General features: G+C 39.6%; 1 protein-coding gene across 2 annotated transcripts in view; it reads left to right on the forward strand.

Annotated features, from left to right (window-relative positions):
* CBWD3 (COBW domain containing 3) overlaps positions 1-24,564 on the forward strand; it is a 950,215-nt gene that overhangs the window by 809,107 nt on the left and 116,544 nt on the right. For both annotated transcript variants that reach the window (XM_044064329.1, XM_044064328.1), the window contains one exon: positions 7,113-7,164. In XM_044064329.1, coding sequence (XP_043920264.1) covers positions 7,113-7,164 — 52 coding nt within the window. The remainder of the gene's footprint in view (positions 1-7,112; positions 7,165-24,564) is intronic.

The following is a 24,564-nucleotide window of genomic DNA, read 5'->3' on the forward strand; positions in this document are numbered from 1 at the left end:
CTGAAAAATAATTGTGTACTTTTTATTTTAAAATTTATATGAGTTTTGCTGCAGTAATGCCACCTAGTGGTAAGAACAGAATAACAATCTACAAAGAGCCCTCCATTTAGTATTTTGTAATCCAATGTACCAGCATTGCACTCCTTATGTCTGTCTAGTTTAAATTTATTATATTATAAATTAACTCTTGATGCTTCTTTCCAACAGTTTGACCTTCAGTCTTATCTCTGTGCCTGTGATGTGCATTAAAACCGTACTATGTCTACTCTCTTCAGTAGCACCCACCATAAACAGCCAATTTGTGTTCAACAGCATGTACTTTTTTTACACTTTTTTTTTTTTTTTTGCTTTAACACATATCCAGTACAGATTCTTTGAGATGCAGGACAGAGATTCGTCTGATACTTGTACTACATATACTACAAGAAGCATATATTAAAATTGCACAATTTGTCTTGATGCCATTGTGTATTCTTACAGGACTATAATTTTTTCATTTACATTACTATTGCAACACATTCTGACATTCTCATTTTTGCCTGTTTATTTGACTACTTTTATCTCACATATATCTTTTTTTTTTTCCATTTAAAAACTACTAATTTCTGCTGCTCTGCATGCATTCATAGCTGTTGCTAAGTTCAGTTCTATTTCTGTCAATAACCTCATTTATTATGCTATTACTTATTCTGGCAATTAACAAATCATGCAGCTCACCAAATTCCCAGTCTATGGTTCTTTTCTTCAAATCATTAACAAAGACACTTGTAGTCTGTGTATGACATTCTGCTTTTATAAAGGATAGATGCTTAATTAATTGAAAATTATTTGTAGAATTGCAATAATTTCTGAATTTCTCTTCAAGTGCTACTGTTTTGTCTTTCATGTCTTCAAAAAAAAAACTTAGCAAGGTATGTTTCTTCCTCAGTAACATGCAGGAATGTAACACACCTCACCTTTTCAGGCTTTTCAACTAATCCATTTGCACTGAAGAATAATTTCAGTTTCTGGAACCAATGGTTCCAGGTTTCTCACCAAGTTTACTTGCAGCAGAAGATTTCTGATGGTTGTAGTTGAGCCACATTTCCACTAAGAATTGTATTTCCCTCCATCCAGTCACAGAAACTTTTGAAAACAGATGTGTTTTTTCACTTCTGCAGGTGTATTTCTTTAATTTTGACAATATTTGCCCACGTTTGAAATCATGACACCACATCCAGAGCTAGGCAAGGAAATCGCAGACATAGGACACCGTCATATTTTGATCTGAAGCACAGCAAGCCTTGTACATGGTTGTCAGACTAATGAGACAGGATATCTCAGTCATGATAGTGTGCTGCCATGGACTAACAGACACAGTAGTTTGTGGTTCATGGATAGGGCAGCCTACCTGTTGTGGTGCACATACCTATACCATTACACGTAGGTGCAAAACACACAAAATATCATTTCCTTGCACTGTGTTCACAAAGGCTTCCCCCACACAGGATATGCAGTTTAGTTTTAATAACCCATTCATGTTAGGTCATTACACACTTGTTTGTGGGTCTGTCATGTGAGGGGGAAGCTAGGAATGTGAGGAACTGCAACACAGGGCTAACACCAAATAAAGAAATGTTCTTTAGTGTATGTTCTCACTCACACCACATGTTATTAATTTTGGGTGCATTCTGAATGAAGAGCATGTACACTTTTTGTCGCATTCTGACATTGTGTGATACTGAGTGATGCTCTGAGCACATAAAACTAGGAGAAAACTAACAGGGCTAATTAAGTTCAAGAAAACCAACTATGAGATCAGTACAGGCTTGCAGACTAAGGACAATCAGAGCCAGTATTAGCATGTTGGGGCCCTATAGGCATTTCCAGTCTAAGTATCAATCATCCTGTTACTGCCACCCCTCCTAATCAACCTTTTAGTTCATGCTGCAAACTTTTTAGGAGTAGTACACACTGACTGATATGTAGATACAATAATCTAACATTTTGACAGGCCTAAGTATCACACTATTCTGGCCCATCTCACAAAGGAACATTTACAGTTACTGGCATTTGGTTAAAACAATGATATGTAACAACTCTATGTACAGGTTTGGAATTAGGTGAAATGGCACCCTAGGCATTGCCTACTGCCACCCCCCCCCCCAAACACACACACACCAGTCCTTCCCTCTGTTTCCTGCCATCTTGGGCTTCCCATACCATGCACATTACTTTTTTCAACCTTTTGCTCACATTTTGCCTTACTGTTTAGACTTTTCAAGAAGCCATCATTTTCTATATGCTCCGAAGTGCATTTTAAAGGTTTTTTTTTTCTTTTTCCACAACCTTTTCATCCAATGTTGGCTTGAACAGAAGTTATCATTAAGGAAAAAGTTCAGTTTGTTGTTCATCTTTAGTTTTTATTGCATCTTTTCAACACATCTTTCCTGACAAAGACAGCATAGTAATAACCATTTAGGAAATAACTCGGTTAAACAAGTGCCCCTGCAAGCCATAAGGTGTTATAGATGCTCTTGGGTGTATTTTAGAGCATTTTTAAAACCTTTTAATCTAATGGTAGCTTAAACAAAAATCATGAGTAAGGAAAAAATGAGTCTTATTTTCTTTCCTTTCAAAGAATACTTAAGTTATACCCAAGGCCTGATGTTCAAAGCTGACAAAATAGTAGCTCACAATAAACTAACAAGGCAATTGTTGTGAGGATACATATGTCCTATCTGAGAATACTGCCTGCCTCCCTAATCCCTCCAAAAGTAGCTCACAATAAACTAACAAGGCAATTGTTGTGAGGATACATATGTCCTATCTGAGAATACAGCCTGCCTCCCTAATCCCTCCAAAAGACAGTGACTGCCTATGCGTTCCTCTGGTGTTAGATTGAGATGAAAGCAGAGGTTCAAATTGCTAGTCATGTATTTCAAGTGACTACTGATGTACATAGCATGCCTCCTCACCCCTTAACCCAAAGGCAGACACCTGCATACATGCCTGATGTGTGATTGTAAGGAAAGTGAAAAAAATAATAATTACAGTAATGTATTTTACCTTGTTGATCCTAAACAGTATACTGCCCCTACATAAGCAATAGTAACCTTCTTTGTTCACATCTGAGGTCTGTGAAAAAAGTAAAAGAAACAATGACCACACTGTCCTCAGCACAACACAAGCTATAATGACCTTCTCTGCATACTTCTGAGACTGGACTGTGATGAAAGTTAAAGAAGTAATAACACTACAGTCTCCGGCCACCTCCAACCCCACCCCCACATAACCTACAGCAGCTTTCTGTACACACACATCTGAGCAGGGCTGGTTTTAGAATGGATGCAGGGGAGAGTAGAGGCCATTATCAGCCTTATCCTAACAGGGTCATATCACAGCCCTGTTCAGGTTAAAGAGCATAATCAGAAAATTAACACAGTTTTTCTCATCAGTTTTCCCTAACCAGCAACAGCTTTTGTTGGGGCTCCACATAGACCAGGATGATTAAGGGAGCCCCCTGTATCAGTTTTTGCAGTCTAGGAAGTGGGGGCCACCAGACTCCTAGAAGATCTAAGTGTCTGAATGTTCTGTGACATAATTTATACCTTATTTTGAAATATAGTTGTTAGCTGCATTTTTTACTGATATCCAGAAGAATAATGTATGTGTCCTGGCATTATTGGGTATGTGCACAGATAAAAATCAGTGATATGTTTTATATAGACGCATAAGCCATAGCAATACTCGTTTTGTAGTTATTTCAGCAAATAACAATACATTGGACAACACTGGAACTGCTACAACAGATCAGTTGTAAAGTCACTTTTATTTACCACATTGAGGAGCAATGCATACATGTCACTGTCCCTGATTTTACAGACCTTCCCTGATTTTGTTCCTAACCATGCTCTGTCTTTCAAAAAAAAGATTGATTTGCTGGTAAATAATTTGCGATTCCTGCCAGTCGATAAATCCAGACATCAAAGTGTTATTCGTCTTCTTGTCCAAAAAATGCATGTTGATGCAAAAAGTATTATTCTGTTAACTTTTTAAGTGAATTAGAGTAATATTTAAAATGTATTCATGATTTTGAGCCTTTATTCTGATATTATTTTTGGCATTGGACAGAATTCTTCAGCAAGGAAGTTGAGAGTTATAATATCTGGTGTTCTGCCAGTATTTATAAAACTCACTGGAGCAGAAAACTATCCCTGAAGATCCGAAGCATCAGCTCTTTTCAAAATCCAAGGTATGCACCGAGATCAGTCACTCTGTTCTGCTGATCTCTCCAGTGCTTACCTTGCTTGTGTTCATTATCAGCTTCATCATAACAGGGTCATATCACAGTCCTGTTCAGGTTAAAGAACATAATGTAAATTAATACATTTTTCTCCTCATTTTCCCCAACCAGCAGTAGGTTTTGTGGGGCCCCAACACAGTCGAGGATGATTAAGGGGGTCCCCCTGCAGGCAAGAGTATTGCAGGTACCAAAAGCTGACAATGTTGCTAATTTTAGTGGAGAGAATGTCCACCAGCAGGGTTTTAACTAAGTCAGGGGCACTATATCAGTAGTAAAATATTTAGTGGAATTTTGAAGCATGTTACTTGGTAAAACACTGTTACTATAACCAGAGATAGCTTTGAATTTTAAAAGAGATATAATAAGAATTATTACCCACCTGGTTTATTAAGTATGCCGAATTACTGTACTAGCTTTTGTTGGTTTGACAACCATGTTATAAAATATCAAGATAAGATATCTTGTTGTGGTTGGGGCCCCAGAAGAACAGGTGACACACAGCGACCATAAGGTTCACTGCTGCCTAAAGCCAGCTGTGACGACAATTTGAAGGCCTTCTTCATCTGCGCCTGGAACCTTAGAGGTAACAAACAACAGTGTGCCGAACTGGTGGTGAACGTACTACCCACACAGACCAGGGTGTCATAGCAAATCTAATTGCTGATAAATTCAAGTCAAACTTCAGCTCTACTCCCCCCAGCTCCACCAGGTGAAATCCCCTCCAGCATACTTTCCACAGCTATCAGCAGGGACCAGGTGCAGGCTACACTCACTAAAGCCAAGAACACTGCCTCCATGAGTCAAAACAACATCCCTGTTCTTCTTGAACCTGACCTATTAGGATCATTTGAGGCGTTCTTCAACTACAGCCTTGAAACAGACTACATTCCAAGTGAATGGAAGACAGCAACAATCATCCCCCAGTCCTAGCCAAGGACTTTCACTGTGGCTTCAGGGGGGCAGCCAGCTCTACTTCTGGGCTTGACTTTTGATGTAGACCCCTTTATTCCACCGAACATAATAACAGATATTTCTGCAATGTTTAATGCTGTCAGGAAGCCTGCTATTTGGTAGATGTATATCTTCAAAAGGAAGCAACTCTCAACTTGGACAAAGCAGTACCTTATACTTTTCCAAGCCAGTCATTCTACATGTGATCCTCTCATACCTCAGTTATCTATATGATTTGGGTGTCAGCTATTCTACCATCAAAATCTATGTTTCAGCTATTTCTGTACATCTTAACCTTTAGGAAGATGAGATTTATTTATTTGCTTATTTATTGTTGACCAATTTAGTCCCACGAGGCCAGTATCCTCCATTTAAGGGAAACTCAAAGTGATATTCTTACTTTCTTGGGGAAACTTGGCCAGGGCCCTGGGGAATGTCCCCATCTCTTTAAGATAAGTACTGTGGGATTGTTTACATTTGCCTGAGCAGCTACCAACATAGGTTGATGGACCCTTTGTTTAACATGTTATCCAGAGGACAGCACACTCAGGAGTGCAGCACTCCCTTTATGCTGCACTGCAATATCAGTTTTGGAAACTTAATCCAAGCACCTGGAATGGGACTAGAACCCACAGCCTTCTGCTCTTCCACCACCAAAGGCAAGTGTGCTACCTGATGAGTCACTGAGACTGGCTTATTATTATACTGACTGATTGGACCAGCACTGACATGTCAAGCAATTCTTTAAGATAATGCTGCAACTCAGTCTTCCACTGAAGCCACTCCCTCTTCAGAACTTTCATGATATATGGACGTGCCTGTTTAACATTTAAACCTGCTGACTTGACAGCATTAAAATTCGCTAGTTAGAAAACTCTCATGCTGGTGGCTTTCACCTGTACACAGTACACCATAGAGCTTCAGGCCCTTGTATGCAGTGAACCATTTCTGGCCTTTCAGAATGACTTAAGTGTCACTCAGAATGAACACTTCCTCCTGAAGGTAGATTTGGCCATTTCCCTGAATCAGTCTATCAGTCTCCCAGTTTTCTTGGTGGTGGCAGAAATCAGAGGTGAGAGAGAACTCTCTGCATTCTGGAAGTGCACCAGTAACTTGTGTATTACCTGAAGCAGGTGCATGAGTTTAAGATCACCTACCTAGCAAGCAGGCACTTTCCTAGTGGACTGCCAAGGTACAGTGTCTTTTGCAACAGTAAGCCAGACAGCCATTGGCAAATTTTATAGTAAAAGCACATTTCATGAATAGAATGGTTGCCTCCAGCCCTTGCTTCTTCATTGCATACATTTACCAAGCATTATTTCTGTATCACAGCTTGAGTAAACAGCTTACATTTGGGAAGTATTTCTCTGGCATTCAGATGCTTCATTTCTGGCCTTATGCAGTCCTCTGGATCCTTCTGTCTTGGTATTACTGCTTCAGATTCATTCCATATTCAAACCCATTAAGGAGAATCCCCTAGTAAGTCAGCTTATATGGTAAGAACATGTTGCATCTAACACTGAAGACCCTTCTTAATGGATTAAGAATATACTTCCTTATTCACCCTTCACGAGTGCTTGTCAGCCAGCTGCTTCTGTTGGAATTTCATTTAAGTATGCATCAGTTTCCACTTGTTCAATAATTTGCTGTGAAATTTGTATTATTATATCTTCATTGCAGGAGGATGCTGTCGGATGGCAGGGAGATGAACTTGTTGGATCTCTGAGGATCAGTGCACTTATGCTACTTCATGTCATGTTGTGTGTCTGTCTTGGCACACAGACATCTCCAAACATGAATTTCTAACTGTATATTAAGTTTATATTTCAACAGCAAGTATTCATTGGTATAAATTAGCACTGCACTTTTCTTTCAGCTTTCAAGAAAAACTTTGCTATGTGCAAGCAAGACATTCGCATCTGGATAAGGTACTGACAAGGTTCTTGCAGCATTTGTTCCTAAATTATAACTGCTTATTACAGCATTGTTTCGCTTCCTTCTATATTTTTTAAGTTAAGCAAATGTTACCTTTTATGTAAATTTTCTACTCTTGTCAGTAAGTAGAGTGTTGCTGCAGTAATGTTTTTAAGCTATTTTTTCTATGCATATACCATAGTGCAGTGAGTCCTTCCTTACTTAGACTGTGATTCCTTAGTGTAGTCATTCTTGTTAATCATACATAGAATTTTGATGATTAAAGCAGACAATTCACTGTTGAATTTTCAAGCAGTTATTTATGGGATTTCACCCATCACCAGTGATGTATACTTATTTCACAAAAATGGAGCCTATTAGCTGTCTTCTACTGTTTCCCCAGCTTCGTTTAGTTAATTTTGTCTGACAACTTGTCAGTGACTTTAACTACCTAAGAACAGTTTGGGTATAGGCTGTTCTGAATTGTCCTTAGCTTTCTTTTTCTCCCCACAAAATGTTTTACTTTACCTTATTGTTTATATTTGTGTATCCCACTAATTTTATGCTGAGGTTATTAGAAATATTATTTTATTGTTCTCACCTAAAACATACTTTTAAATTGTTTGCACAACTTTTCTCCCCAGCCTGCCCACGTTCCTCTGATAGATTTTTATAATTATCTTGTGTACGTCTGCACACCATGCTTGACAAACTTCAGTTGACAAAGCAGATGGTCGACAGTTGTTTGAATACGGACAATCCTCAGGGATGAGGAATATTACCTTTCCCCAGGGATTGTGTAATCTCAGAGTTGGTGTATATAATGAGCAGGGGTATGGGGATGCAGGAGGGCCTGCTCCCCTTGCAAAAAACACTGCTTTTATTTCTCTTTTCTTTATTTCCACTACTTCTCTAAAGTCTCTTTCCATTACTTCCCAAGCACCAGCTATGTCATCAGACCCATTTTCTGTCTTTCTTGATATTTCCAAAATGTTATCTGCTTTTCCATTCCTTAAGTAACAGCATTTTCAGCAAATAAAACTGAAAAAACGAAAAAAAAAAAAGTTTCAATGCTCATCTCTTTTCTCACTAACTTAAGCCTTTACCGTAACCTTTACAGGTGCATTGGCAGATATTGTAATCTTGTGTCTCCCCTCCTTTGAGTAAATGAGCACGTTCTTGCATTATATAGTCTCTGTCCTGTCTAACCCAACTTTTAAACCTGTGGGAGTAGTAAGTAAATTCCCCTTGATCTCCTAAAGCTACTACTTCATTCTTCATCTTGAATAAGTTCATATATTTCCTTAAGAATCTTCTAAGTAATCGTCTTCCTCTTAGGGCACTTTGGCATGCCTTCGTTATTGCAGACCATGTTAAGTCTCTCCATGTGCTTATGATTCCTTGATGAAAGTTTATTTCCCCTAGTATTCTCCTCAGTTCTGAAGTTGCAGTCTTGGGTGAGCTATATATGATAAAGGTAATTCTGCTTCCCAGCCAATACCCTCACTACCACAAACCTTCCAAGTCCATACTTTTCCTCTAGGAACACCTCACATTAGTTATATCATTTCTCCTCTTTCGCTCTCCTTGGTATTCATCTGAATAACTCCACTTAAATCTTTTCTTTATCAAACGCTCATGTTCAGCCCTGTCTAAATGGAATTCCTGCAACATAATTATTTGCACCATATTTATCTGTTTATAAGATAGTACTCTTTGGATTTTCACTGTATCAACAAGACCATTCGCATTCATGGTTAATATAGAACATTTAGCCATTTCCAAATGTATTAAAATGTTGTCTTTGTCACTGCATGACTTTTCTTTGCCCATCCCTCCCCACGGTTGCTTTCTTATTGCATTCAGTGAATGACATTTCTTTACTTAAAAATGCTAAAACCTTTTTTCTTGGAATTATGTTACACATTGGGAGGGACATAATATTAAGAAAAATATTACAATTTCCCAACATAAACAAAAACAATGTGACCATGTACATACATTTCTTAAGGGGAAAATCTTTTTTCCCTCACTAGGGCAATTGTCTCTTTTAGATGGCTATCAAAGTGGGCATTAACTAACTACACCTTAGGTTTACTGTGTTAATACTTACACTTCTGCTAATACACATACTTTTGCCTGATATCCTTAAAGCAAAAGCAAAATTGCTATGTAAAATCAGTTTAACCACTGTCCCTTCCAAGTAACCTATGAACCTATGAACCTATAATTAAACATGTATACTTCCCATTTATCTGATTGTGTTTTCCACCTAGCTCATTTTCCTGACCACCTTTTATTTTAATCAGCTCTCTGTTTTTGATTTACAGATCACAGAATTTCAGCTACTTAAATGATTAACATTACTGATTATTCCCAGTCTAGTGCATTGTGACTTTAAGGCTTATTTTCTATGCTGTAGTCATCATAGTCACTGAAAGGGAAATTTAGCTAATGAATACCTTTGTTTCCTGTATCTAGTACATGGCCGTCTGGTAATTAGGGATACAAGTAAGTGAAATCATCTGATATTTACGAGCAACTTTCAAATCTTTTTTTTTTTTTTTTTTTGTTACTTCGTTTAGTTTCCAACTCTAGAAAAAGTCTCTGCATTCCAAACCAAAAAGAAAAACTCAGTTAATTTTTGTTCTAAGCAATAGTTTGCAAATTGTTTATTCAGCTGTTCATGTTAAGATCTCTGCACATGGCCCTTTTCTTGCTCTTGTATAGTGCTTCAGCATTAATCTCTCCACCCATAAGCTACACACTGCATAAACTGTACTTTTCTTGTACAATTTTACTGGCAGGTTTTCTGTACCTTGTATCTTTTAAAGTTACATAAAATTATTTTTAGTTCATTGCTTTATATTACAACTCCTAGCACTCACACCTGACACCCTCAGCATATTTCTACATGCCTTGCCTGTAAAGCATTGCTTTATCAAGTGCAGAACATTAATGCTTTCATTAGTCATGTTTAATTCAGTTAATTTATGATGCCTACTTGTGTTACTAAAAAGTTGTATTTATATTTTCAATCAACTTGATGTTCTTTTTTTTCCAGGTCATTGTAATTCAGAGGAGTAAAACTACATTTATATCCCTGCCTCTGTGATGGCATAGAGGGATAATGCCCTAACTGTGGCCCAGTCAACCCGGGTTCCATTAGTCACTCAGGCAAATTTAGGAGATGCAGGAGAGGATGGGCCTGCCCATTGCAGGGAAGTGAGCAGTGATCTCTGTTAGAGACTGGGGCCATTGCATTGGGGGCATTCTCTAAAGAGGGGAAAGAGTGGTTGGCATGGCTGAGCTGCCACTCAGGTGAGGCAGTATGCTGCATGCCATTTCACACTCACCACTTGGACAAAACCACAAAAACTGCAGTGGGAGGAGGAATAATTGGGTAGGAACAAGAACAAAAAAGAAAAAAAGTCTGATGGTGATGACACCCTTAAGGTTGCCACCCGTCCTGTTGTCAGCGGGACACTCATGAGTTAAGCTACCTTATCCCATTGCCCGCTGTGTCAAGCAGTGGGACCTGAAAAGCCCCACTTTTCGATTGCTGTGAATTACCATGGAAAGGCTGCAATTACTTCCGGCTTTTCCATGGCAATTCAGTTACGTCACCAACCTGGACCTGCAGGCAGAGCTGTTCCCTGTTAGATCTGGGTGTTTTAAAGTGCTTTAAATTAGCTGCAATTCATGTAGGGGGTGAGGATTTGGGCAGGAAGAGGCCTACAAAGATCGCGGCTGTAGAGCGGTTTGTTTTAGTGCTTCTACAGCTGCTATGAAAAGTAATATTGTCATTTTTTTTTAAATGCCGAAATAGCCATCAAGTAAGTAAGCAAGCTAGCTAGCCAGCTACAGAGACAGTTATCCTGACAAGCCATCCATTCATCCATACCTCTCAACCTCTTAGAACAAAAAAGCTGGACAAAGCAATACATAATGAGGGGACAGAAGTTCCAAAAATCGGGGCACTTTTTAAATATTGTTCTTACACAATTTTATTAGAAACAGACCAAAAATATGAGGCAAAAATCTGGACATTCTGTAAAAATCTGTACAGTTGAGAGGTGTACATTCAGCCAGCCATTCATCCATCCATGGAGCCATCCATCCATCCAGCTCACCATGCCAGCAGCCAGCCGTCAGCTAGCCAGTGCAGATGCCAGCCAGCCATCCATCCATCCAGCCACCCACTCTAGAAGCCAGCCATCTAGCCGCTCTAGAAGCCAGCCAGCTAGCCAATCTAGCAGCCAGCTAGCTAGCTAGACACTCCAGCAGCCAACCATCCAGCCATCTAGCCATCCATTCATCCATCCAGCCAGTCATTCATCCAAACAGCCACCTAGCAACTCCAGCAACCATACAGCCAGCCAGCCAGCCATCCGTTCATTCAGCCAGTCATCCAGCCAGCCATTCATCCATCCAGCTAGCTACTCAAGGCAGCCAGCTAGCCACCCCAGCAGCCAGCCTGCTTTTGTACCCATAACCGCATCTCCGTCACCACTCCTATGGTGATGTCATGGTAGAGGGTGTGAACAGTGTCATATTGGCCACACCCTCATGTCCCACTTTGGCCTAATTAAAAGGTGGCAACTCTAGACACCCTTAGGTTATGCAACTTGACCCATCGGAGTATGTCCGGGGGGATGGTGAAGCTGTCAGACCTAGCACAGATATGGGAAACTGGGTAGAAAGACCATAGATGTGGTAGCAAAACATACTAAAAAAAAAAAAAAAAAAACAGTGTAAGAAACTTCTCTGTGTGGAAGTTTTTCATTTCCTCTATGTCTAGTTAATCACTATATATTAAAAAGCAGAAAAAAATCAAAAAATGGTAGTAGAAGTAGCAAACTTAAAAACATCCTAAATCAAAAAATAAAAACTTATCTTGAAATATTATTAATATTATACACAATTATTGCCTCTATTAGGTATTCAGAAGTAATACAAGCAGGGTAGACAGTCTGTTTCCAGTCAAAAATGCTTTATTAAGCACATAGACACGCAATCCAAACAAAACAAAAAAAATAGAATGATAGTTTCATCCCAAACTTTCTGACCAATATACCTGTTATCAGATATGGGAATGGTTTATTTAGTTAATGGTATACATGGTAACAAATTTAAATCCCTTCCCCGATCCTTATCAGTGTAATATTCGAGCTGGTACTGCCCTACTTACTAAATGTCTTAATAATTTAAACCTTATGCACTTTAAATAACATTAATAACGATGTGGTACTGCTTATTAAGCAAAGTCTGTGAATTTATCCAATATATTATAATACATGGTTAGAAATATTTAAACATTAGACCATTTGGCAGTCAAACAAATTATATTTTGGCATCCAGAAAAAATACATTGTCCAAAACAAAATCTATTTCCATAAGTTATTGTTAACAAAGGTTGCTTTTGTCCCTCCAGACTTCTTCAGGTCTGTGTACAAGAACTCTAAAATTATAGATCTACAAAAAATCTTACTAAAACTAACCAACATGCATATTAAAAAGAGTAAGCCAAAATTAAAACAAGAACACCACCTTATATGTACACTTAATGAGCAAGTTAAACCAGTAAAAGTACATCAACTTAGTGCTGGCCAGTGTGGGACAGTAAAAAATAGTGTCTTTACAAAGGTAGTGAACACTCCATATAAAATAACACTAAAATCGATACTTAAATAAGGATAACACTGAAACCAATACATAAATAAGTATAATGGAATAATAAAATAAAATTAGTCCTGTAAACAATGTAGTATTTTCTAAGTTCCAGTACCCTTTTAAGTGAACAGTAGTAATTTAGTCCAGGCTTTCTGAAAGAGTTCACTCTTAATTGCCAAATGAGTTCACGTTTTTCTAGTACATTCAGGATATCACTTTCAAGATCATCCATGTCTTTGTGATCCAGTATCTGGAACTTAAAACCTGTGTGTCTTCTATGCAGAGAAAGGTGTTTGGCTAGTGCATTGTTTTTACAACCAGAGGGGATTTCTGCCAGATGACTCAAAATCCTACGCTTAAGTTTATTTATAGTCTTGCCCACATAAAATGCATCACATTTGTTGTGCTGTGCCCTGTAAATTACTTTTGTAGTGTTACAGTCACCCCCTGCACTGGTCTTAATGATTTTCTTTAAATATGGGCAACTTAGCTTCACATCTTTTAGTGTTTCTCTCATATAGTCTAGGTTTAAATTCAACAAAACTTCTAATGCTCCTAGCCTTCCTGTAAACAAAGGATGGGGTTTCACTTAAGATGTTAATCAGATAAGGGTGTCCTGTGATTATGGCCCAGTTTTCATTAATAATATTTTTGATACTGTGATAATCCAGAGTGTATGTCAACATGCAGATATTTTTGCGTTTGTTATTCTCCATGGAATTTCTTAATATTATCCTAATAGGGAAGTTGAGTGAAGGTGCTTTAATCCTTTTTAGTTCTGTAATGGGTTCCAGGATGTTTTTTAACATCTGACTTTCATAGCCTCTCACAAGGAAATCATTCTATAAATTGTTCAGGTTTTTCAGAAAGGGCTCCATCTCTCTGGTAATTCTAGCTAATCTGTAGCCCTGGAACTACAATACAGTTTTTGTAGGATGCAGACTTTTATTGTGGCGTAGTAAATTAACTCTCGTTGGTTTTCTGAACAGATCAGTGGTGATTCACTTATTGTTGGTGTCCTCGGAAATCTGCATATCTAAGAAAGTATTGAAGCAGAGCTATGGGAAAAGGTAAATTTCAGGAAGGGGGTAGTTTGATTGAGGTAAGTGATAACATCTCCAAGCTGCAAGGTGTCACCTTCCAGGACAATGAATATATCATCAGTAAAACACAAATAGCATGTGATATGCTGCATGTAGTCTGTGTTGTTTAACACAAAGTCCTCCTTCCATTTGCCCAGGTGTATGTTAGCTAAGCTGGAAGCCATAGCAGCCCCCATGGCTATACCAGTTTTTTGTTTGCAGTGTTTGCCATTAAAAGTAAAGAAATTAAAATCCAGTACTAGATTAATGAGCTTAATTTTTACAGCTGTGCCTGTGTACCTTGATTATGTCTCTTAAATGATTCCATAACTGCTGTTATACAGTAATTGTGAGGAAGCACCACATATAAGGATTCCACATTAATAGTTAATAAAATACTGTCAGCTTCCTCAGTAATTTTTTTTTTATTTTCCTCAAAAAATCTATCAGATCTCCTATGTATGACTTACTCTTTTCTGCTAAAGGTTTCAGCAAGTAGTTAAGGTAGATGGCCATGACTTCACTAAGGGAACCTGCACTTGCCAACACTGGTCTTTGGGGGGGGGTTCTTCTCTGTTTTTGTGTGGCTTTGGTATTCCAAAAATGTTAGGTAAATGAGGGCATGGGCTGCATAAATACTTACAAAGATTTTCAGTAATACGTCTTTCTTCCCATAATGTGGTGATATCAGTGTTCCATACATCATATGCTCTTTTTATGTCATCCATGGTAAATAACTCAGAAAAGCTGTTATCCTCCAGCATGTTCTGTATCATTTGGTTGCAACTAGTGGCATCAGTCACAAACATACATCCTCCCTTGTCTGCCTTCATTATGCACCTGGATTTATCATTGTCTAGCTCAATCAATGCTTTTCTTTCTCGTTGTGTTAAGTTATAAGGCTTTTTCTGAGGAGTTTTTTAAGTTGTTTCCTGATATCCTTCTCACACTTCACTTGGAAAGCAGCTAATGTTTGATGTAGTGGTGGACAGTAGCTGCTAGACCTTTTTATAGTATCATCAGTGGGTTTATTTACAGAGTCATTCATTTTGCCATGAAATTGTAACTTTTAAGTTGAGCTTCCTCACAAACATTTTAAGGTCTATCAGTACCTGCACTACATCGCTCCTGCAGCTTGGTACAAGTCCCCATCCTCTCCAGATGCAGTTGTGCATGCAGTGTTATGTAAAGTCATCTTATTGCATTTCAGGCTCACCATCCACAATATGGAGTTGATGCATTGTAGTCATCCACTTGAGTTACAAGTCCACTATTGCTTCACTCCTTCTGGGATAGTTCACCTTTTATCTCCAGTAGCACTTAGTTTAGTCCCTATTCTCTGCCAGTACCCCTAGTTAGCTGTTGTGTTGTCATGTATTTTTCCCACATCTTCTTTTGGAACAATGTGAATGGTTTCGTTGGCATCCTTTTCTGGGTTATTGCTTCCAGATGGCTTTGCAGTTGGTCCCCAGTCTCCTTGCTAATTCAGTTGTTGCTGGTTAAATTGCTTAATTCCTTCCAGTGCTCAATCAACCTCCATAAATGTTTTGAACCCCTCAGGAAGAATACACACATACTGCAGGATACAGCAATTTAAACCTCACCCCAGCTTGCAGACATGTCCTCATTTCTGGAATACTTTTTTTCTATTTCTTCCTTGTATAAGCAGAATAGTCAGTTTCTACAAATATTTTGGTGTTTTAGAACCTCTCCTATATGCCACATTTTTGTTAATAACATCTCCTTTTGTTTGTGTGTTTATGTCCTCATAACAATTGGTCTTGCCTGCTTTCTGTCTTGAGACATAAACACACTGTGCTCATTCTGTTAGTATGTCTTGCTGTGTGACTAGTCCAGTTGCTGATATTAGTCTTCATAAAGCTTATGCAATCTGTTCCTTCCACCATCTCGGGATGGCTGCAAACCTGAAGTTTTTCCTCTTCTCTCCATCTTCTAAATCATCAACTTATTGAGACTGTTCTTCTTGAGATGTCTCATTTTATGTCAGTCTCTTTAATTTCCATTTCTGACTTTTACAGTTTTCCAGATATATCAAAGTAACTGTTCAGTGTTTCCTGTCTATTTTCCATTCTCTTCTGTTTGATCTGTATACTCCTTTAGGGTCCTAATTATTGTTTATTTTTGCGTGTATCTGATAAATTTTCACTTCAAAGTTGTTTAAAACCATCACATCTGATGTTGTCAATTTTCATTCGTTTCTGAACATGTGGGTTTGGATCTGATCCTCAGATCCAACTCAGCCACTTTTTACAGCTCATGGCTACTCCAATCTCTTGAGCTCCTCCCTTACCCATAATGCTGTAGCCCCCCTCCATACCTCAGATATCATTTCCCACCTTCGCGTATGGACCTGGTCGCTGTCAGATCTTGAGCATTTAGTGAATTATAAAAGTTCAGTGTTATACCTTTATCCCTTTGGTATTTTCTATTTTGTACTACTTACATTTTTCTAAACTAACCTCCCTTTTCCTAGTGCATTTTCTGTGTATCTTGATGCCATTGTTGGTAGTTTTTCCCTGACTTTCTCTTCTACCATTAAGGTAATTATTTCTACCATTATTGGTATTTTTTCCATTCTTTCCTAACCTTTAAAAAACTTTTCTGCCTTATTCTCCTTTGCTGTTTTATAAGTATAATTACTGAAAAACCTTTGGGTTTCAAAAAGTGTAGAGAGTGTGGGCACAAGATCCCTTTATCTGATGCCCACAATTCTTATGTCTATTGTCTAGGCCCTGCCCATTTAAAAATCCCTTACTATAGAAAGAATAAATTGATTTTGAAGGGACTTCTCCTTCCACCCTTTTCAGAGTCACTGTTTGGAGCTCATACCTCCAAGGCAGGGCAAAAAGAGTCGAGAAAACAACTTTCTGTACCTTCTGGATCCTTCACTCCTCCTTTCGATCCAAACAAGGAGCCAGTCCAGAAGATGTCGAAACAATTGGGTCTGACTGTTCCAGATATAGGGTCTGCCTCATCGGATCTGGTTCTCTCAGAGCCAAAAGAACTCCCCGGGACCTGTTATGTGTCTTGTCTGGACCTGGTCCCCTCTCTGCTACCTTCCCTCTTTTTAGAGAGGTGCCAACAATCTAGATCTCCTTCATTAGCATCATCTTCTCATTCTTTCAGGAGTCTTACAGAGGCAGATGCAGATAGAATGATGAAGAAGTTTCTGTCAGCGCAGGTACAGATGGGAGTTTTCTCGGTTCCTACCCCTTTGGGTCAGGAAACCATCATTAGATTCACTCCACCCATCTTGGCACCTTCTCCATTGTGTCCTTCGGCTTTAGAGCCCTTGGATCTGAGCCTTCCAGGACCATCCGTATCAGATCCAAAGATAGTTGTATCTTCTGATCCGATACCTTCTCTGAGTGGACCGTCTTTGAATGTGTTGGAGCCAGATGACTACTTTCATTTATAATTTTGGAGCCTTGGTCCCACATGGATTAAATCAGGAGGTGGTGTTAAATGTTTGAAGAAATTTCATTGACAACATGTCCATATATGTGTGTGTGTGTGTGTGTGTGTGTATATATTTTTATATGAATACATGCATACATTATGAGAGGGTGGTGTATTTTTTATGTAAACTTGGTTGAATTTCTTTGATGATGATGTTGCTGTAGAATTTATTGTAATTTTGTTGTTGTAATTTTGCTGCTGCTGAAGTTCTATTGGAAATGTAGTAGTTTTTCTTGATTAAGGGATGTGTTTATGTATAATTTGCACTGTTCACTTTAAAAGTGGGATGTATAGACAAATTTTGAAACACATTTGTTTAATTGTTTAGTATATTTAAGCTTTAGAATTTGGTATATTGATATCCCTTGAAGGCAAAATGCCAAGGTTCCAGGATTAAAGCTGTTTGGTACTCGAAAGCTGTGAACGCCTTTTGGATTTATTTGGAGCCAGATGACTCTCAGAGCTGAAGCATTGTTGTCAGCTCCAAGATGCTACTGCCAACTCCAAAGCTGTCGGATCTGTATCTGCCGCTCGGGGCCTCTGCATTGTACAACTTGGTTCTGACTTCTGCTTCAGGTGGGCTGCCCTCGGGTCAGAGGGAGCCAATTGTTTGAAAGCATGTCTTCTTGGCTCCATCAACTTCCTTTTCCCTGGGGTATTCTGTCTTCGAGGTAGTAGAGAGAGTATTCTCCTTCAGAATTCAGACTATTCCACCCCCCTCTGATCTGCCGTCTGGTTCCCAAATGTCTTTGTGCCATCAGTCTCGTCACAGCCAGCCCAAAGTCTCCAGGCTACCCAGCAGGATATCCTCATATCTTCCAATACTTCTCCGGAGCATCCCACTAAAGAAGTCCCTAGGAAGAGGACGTGCAAGAGGAGGCACTTAGACTCCCCACAGGAGTCAATCACAGAAGATACTAATTTTGATGATGGGGAAAGGCCCCAAAGATCACCACCTAATAATATCTCCTTTGGAGATGTTTTGGAGATCCTTAAGCAAAGGGGTGGCTGGTCTACCAATAACCCTTCCCAAGAGGAATTGGTATTCCTGGAGGTATTTGGGTCTGACCCATCTACTTCCTGGATGACTCCGCCAGCCAATGAGCTCATTGAGTTGATCTCTTGGCGGGCATGGAAGGAACTCAATTCTGTTGAGATGATCCCCAAAAGACCAGATAGAATCCTGGTACCACCAAAGGAAAAAGAGTTCTGGAGCAAAGGAGTACCAGTCAATGCCATAGTTGTAACTGCAGCCACAAAGAAAGAACTTGCGGAGCAGGGTTCATCTCTTCATCCCCCTAACAGGGAGTCTAGTGCATTGGACAGATTTGGTGACACTTCAGCAACTTTTGCACTTGGATCGCTGAACTGTTTGGTGCACTTCACCAGACTTCATTGGGATTTGATTAAAAAACTCTCCAAATCACTCTCTTGAGCAATAACTGCTGAGGCACAGACGTCTGTTGCATCACAGTTGGCTACCTTACAGTCCATTGCAAATTCATCCATGAAGCTCATTTCACATGCAGCTGAAGGTACCTCAAGGGTGGCAGGTTCGGGCATTTCCATTAGGAGGCATGCTTGGATGTACCTTTGTGATTTTGCAGAGCCCTTCAAGCCCACCTTCATCAGTACATCTTTTGACAAAAGTTCTTTGTCTGAACCTAAAATTAAAGACACACATTCCAGGTGTGAGCAAGATGGCAAAATCCTGTCTACCAGAGCTCCAGAAAGGAGGCCTGATTGTCCACCCCTGAAGGCAGTTGGGGAGTCATCTATCCCTGCACTAGAGACCCCTGCTAGATATTACAGATGATACATGGGTACGGAGGATTATTTCCAGAGGTTATATAATTCCCTTTTCCCTACCCCATCTTTCAACAGTAAACAGAATTCCCGATGTTCCACCCAGTCAGAGCAAAGAAGTAGCTTTAGAAGTAAAAAAGCTGCTTGAAACAAGAGTCATCCAAGAAAACCCCCAGACCAGAAAGCATCCAGAGCTTACTCAAGATTCTTTTTAGTGCCAAAGAAAACAGGGGACTGGAGACCAGTTTTGAATCTCAGCGATCTGAACAAATCAGTTCAGTATACAAAGTTGTGGATGGTCACAGTTCAGTCCATTTTGCCTTTCTTGCACAAGGATGACTGGATATGCTCAGTAGATCTTCAGGATGCGTACTTTCACATAACAATAAACAGGCAATCCAGGAGATATCTATTCTTCTGGTTGGGAGACAGTCATTACCAATTCAGAGAATTACCCTTTGGCTTAACCACAGCACCCAGGGTGTTCACGAAATGCATGGCTGTAGTTGTAGTAGCTCACTTGAGGCTGAATGGATTCCGAGTGTTTCCTTACCTGGACAACTGGCTCATAACCACTCCAACCAGGCATCTACTAATCAAAGTGAGAGATTATGTACTCCAGTTTTACTCTCACATAGGCAGTACAGTCATTCTCAACAAATCTCGACTAGAACCAACTCAAATGCTAGCATTCATAGGATCCTTGTTCAACACTGTATCAGTGACTTCCTCCCTTCCCTTCCTGATTTCAAGTCCAAAAGATAATTCAAAATTCCTCAGTGTCAGCCCAACTGATTCTTCAGGCTTTAGGGTTGATGTCTGCTGCCATAATTCTTGTTCCATTGGCAAGATACCATATAAGAATCCTTCAATGGACCCTGGTGACTCAGTGGTCAATCGTGTACCAGCATTTGTCCTCCCAAATGAAAAAAACTCAGGCATGCGAAAGGCACTTATTGGGAAAGACAGTCCAAGGCACCTGGACACCATAAGAGGCCAACATGCATATCAGTGTCCTAGAAATGAGAACAGTTCTCCTAGTGTTGCAGGCTTTCCAAGAATCTTTCTCTTCAGGGAATTTTGTGATTCAGATATACAATGTCAGTAGTCTGGTACATCAGCAAACAAGGAGGAACCAGATCTTACATCTTATGTTGAGAAGCTCTGAGAGTGTGGCAATGGCCAATCTCATCAAATTGATTTCTGTACATTCCGGGGAAATCCAGCATGATAGCAGACAAGTGGAGCAGATCCATCCTCTTGCTTCACGAGTGGTCTCTCTACAAGAAAATTGCAGAGAAGGTATTCTGTCAGTTGGGCCAGCTGTGCTGTGATGTCTTTGCATCTAGCCTCAACAACAAATGCAGCAGTTTTTTTGCCCTGACCCCCCCCCCCCCACCGAGGGAGTCACCGAGAGATGCTGTCCTTCACAATTGGCCCCCTGGTCTCCTCTATACTTACCCTCCAACTCCTCTGATCCCCAAGTAGTCACTGAGAGACGCTGTCCTCCACAGTTGCCCCCCCCCAGTCTCCTCTATGCTTACCCTCCAACTCCTCTGATCCCCAATTGTCTTCAGAAAACATCTCAATTGAATAACACAGTAATCTTCATTGCCCCTTAATGGCCTCATCAGATTTGCTTCCCTTTTTTTGGCCTCACTTAGTTCATCCCCCTTGGGTCCTGGATCCAATTCCAGACCTTCTGTCTCACCCAACAGACATGATTCACCCAGACATTCTGGGCCTAAAGTTGACCACATTGTTTCACCAGTTCCATTGATAGCTCAACAGCCCAAACTCTCCTCTTCTGTTCATCACATTATTTAATCTTCTCACAAAGCTTCCAGTTGGAAGATTTGCAAAAGTAAATGCAAAAGATTTTTTTTGGCACGACAGAAAAACATTGATCCCTTTCTAGCACCAGTACCCACAGTTCTTGAATTTTGGCTACTATTTTTAATGAAGAGGGTAGTTCATCAACCATTGAAGTGCAGTTACCTGCTATTTCTAATTTTCATGTTGGAGTTGACAGTTCTACCTTAGCTTCATTACAACAGTGTAAGGCATTTATAAAAGGAACCTTTTAAATAAAACCTTCCTTTAAAGATCCTACTCCACCACGGGATTTGAATGAAGTGTTACATGCCTGGACTCAGTCAACATTTGTACCAGCTGCAAAATGTGAATTAAAGTTTTTAATTTGAAATTATATTTTTGGTAGCCATTACATCACCTAGGAGAGTTTCAGAACTACAAACCATATCTTCTAAACCTCCTTATTTGATTTTTCATAAAGATAGTGTGTCCTTATGAACCAATCCATCTTATCTTCCTAAGGTGATATTAGGATCCAACATGAATTAATCTATCAACCTTCCAGTCTTCTTCCCAAATTTCTCCAACAAAGGGAAATACATTTTACATTTGTTGGATGCTCACAGACAATTACATTTGTATCTGCACAGAATTTAGAAAATCAGATCAATTATTCGTCTCCTTTACAGAATCAAGATTGGGAAAGCTTGCTACCAAAATTACTTTAGCTGAGTAGCTAACTGATTGCATTTCCTTTGTTTATAACAAATTGGGTTTATCCCTGCTGAAACCCTTGAGGGCTCATTCAACTAGATCCATGGCAACCTCTTCAGTATTTCTGTCTAGGTATTCCATGGGCGATATTTGTGCTGCAGCTACTTGGACTGATCCTCATACTTTTATTACTCTTTACAAAGTTGATCTGGTCTCTAGGGGAAGAGCAGCATTCAGCTTAACAGTACTGAGTTATCCTTTCTTAGAGTCCACCCAGGATTCATGTAGCTGGGGACTCCGTCCCACATGTTGAAGAAAGTTTGAAAATTGATAACATCAGATAAAGAAGTTATGTACTCAGCATAATATTCCATCTGTGTTGTCCATTTTCATTCTTCCTCAACTCCCCTACCTGTTTTGTTTATGACTTCTGGAAGAATGGGAAGATACTGTGGGAGCCATAGTTTCTCCTTTTGAGCTCCAGATAGTGGTTTCCTCATATAATCATTTCTTGCATTGCTGTTTAGCAGTAGAAAGCAGCAAACAAGATCTGAGGTATGGAGGGGGATTATATCATTATGGGTATGGGGGAGCTCAATAGTTTGCAGTAGCCACGAGCTGTAAAAAGTGACCAAGTCGGATTGGAGGATCGGCTCAAACCCACAAGTTGAGAAAGAATGAAAATGGACAACACAGATGGAATGTTGTGGGGACTACATAACTTCTTTTTCCATCTGCATCATATACTAGTCCGCTTCTCTATGAATCTCTGCTGAGTCCTTGTCCAACCCGACTTTCTCCTCTTCCCTTTTTTTTTTACTTTGTCTCTAAGATTATTTCTTAGATGATATCCAGATAGAAAAATCTTTAGCCAGGGACTGAACTTAAAACAGATTATTTTGATTTACTGACTGTTTTCATCATTTATTGTTTTATCTCCTGCAGGGAGAGGTATAGTTAACATGATTCTCATTAAGTGGCCATTTTGTAACTCTTCATACTCAGAAGTTATTTTAGGATGAATCATTAGGCATCCCGTATATGTAAATTAGTGTTTATTGTACATAGATTTATCAGGACTGCAAATGAACTGACCTGAATGCTAGTCTTCTTGTGTAGTTACTACTTATGTATGCATCAGTGGATACTCCTCTTTGCTTTCTGGTTCTTATGTATAATTTTTATTTATTGATTTATTTATTTAACATTTGTTGACCAGGAAAGTCTGACTAGGACAAAGCCTATTTTCAGCGGAGGCTGGGGAGAAACACTGCAGATGCATGTCTTTGGAATGTGGGAGGAAACTGGAGCACCTGGAGGAAACCCACGTGAACACAGGGTAGACATGCAGACTCTGCGCAGAAGGCAACCCAGCCGAGAATCGAACTGAACTGGCGAACCTCTTACTGTGAAATGACAATGTTAAACACTGCACCCTTGTGCTGCCCTTCAATATTATACTCTTTTCTGCAATTATTTTGATGTTAGGTCAACAGCATTGGCCCAAAGAGATAAATTCCTGACTGCAGCCCAACTTTGATTAGTGGATTGGGTGCATGTTGGAGATGGCACAGGGGTCAAGAGGAATGGCAAGGTGTAAGCTTGATCCCCCATTGTTTGGGGGAGAAGGGAAGGGAGTTCGTGTATAAGCATGTTGTCCGTGGTTGAATCCTTGGTGAATACTGGGGCTCACACAGGAGGCTGTCTGCAAGAGGGAGTAGGACTGCTAATTCCATCTCATGTTGTGTAGGCCAATTGTATGCCTGACCTTTGGATGCTACTGGAATGCTAGGGGATGATAAGGCTTAACAAAAAAAAAAATCTCATCTTGTAATACATGGATGATCGCTCCTGCAACATATTTGCTCAGCATTTCACCCCTGGTATTGATTGGGCCAAAGTGCTCTCACCCTGCGAAGCACATAGGTTCTGTGGTCAGTTATGAGGGGTGGGTTTGATGGTCAACATGGAATGCATCAAAAGTAGAGGAGTATTTAATTATTTTGTATGTTTGGAGATTTTCTCCCTGGGACTACACTGAAAGCAGGACTTCCTTACTTTGGCATTGCTGGTCAGCAAACTGTAGTAAACAAAGTAGAGCCAGCATTCTGTTAGACTTGTCCTTTATATCAACTAAAAGCAACATCTAAGTTAAAATTCTAAATGTTCTGCTTCTAGAAACTGAAACCTAACAATCACACATCTCTTAAGAAAGTTAGACTTGTAGCCATTCAGCATACCAGACACCATTCTTTTTTTTTCTTATTTTTCTTTTTAAAATTTATATTTGTGATTATGGAAAGTAATTAATGCTCTTCAAAAAGCATTCTTTACATTTCTGCTGCCACATTCATACAGTTTTGCCGGTGAATCCTGCTAACAATGTGCCATTGTGGAGTGAATAACGACTAACCTCCTTAGTAAAAAATAATGATCTGAAGTAGTTACTTTATTTGCTCTGCAACCTTTGGGTATCGGATCCGACCTCAGATCCGAGCCGGCAGCTTTCCAATCTCCCCCTACCCATAATCCCCTGCTACCAACCATATTACCTCAGATCGTTTTTTGCCGCGGCTGAAGAAGCTTTCCTTTTGAAGAGCTCCTGGCTGGGTGAGATCGTTGGTGGTTTATAACCTTTTTCTGGAATTTATAATCTTTGTGTGTGTGGTCTTAGCCCTTTTTCGATTCCCTTTGTGCTAGTTTAGTTCTTTGGTGTAGTTAGTTAGTTTTTCTTTATTCACTCCCCCTCCCCCCTTAGCGTTTGGGTGTGTGTGTGAGTGCTAGGATGTCGGAAGGGCCTAAGACCATTTTTTCTAAATGTACTGAGTGTGGCCACAAGCTTTC

This window comes from Protopterus annectens, chromosome 2.part2, assembly GCF_019279795.1.
Source record: "Protopterus annectens isolate FY-2018-M chromosome 2.part2, PAN1.0, whole genome shotgun sequence".
In the NCBI taxonomy this organism is placed as follows: Eukaryota; Metazoa; Chordata; order Ceratodontiformes; family Protopteridae; genus Protopterus; species Protopterus annectens.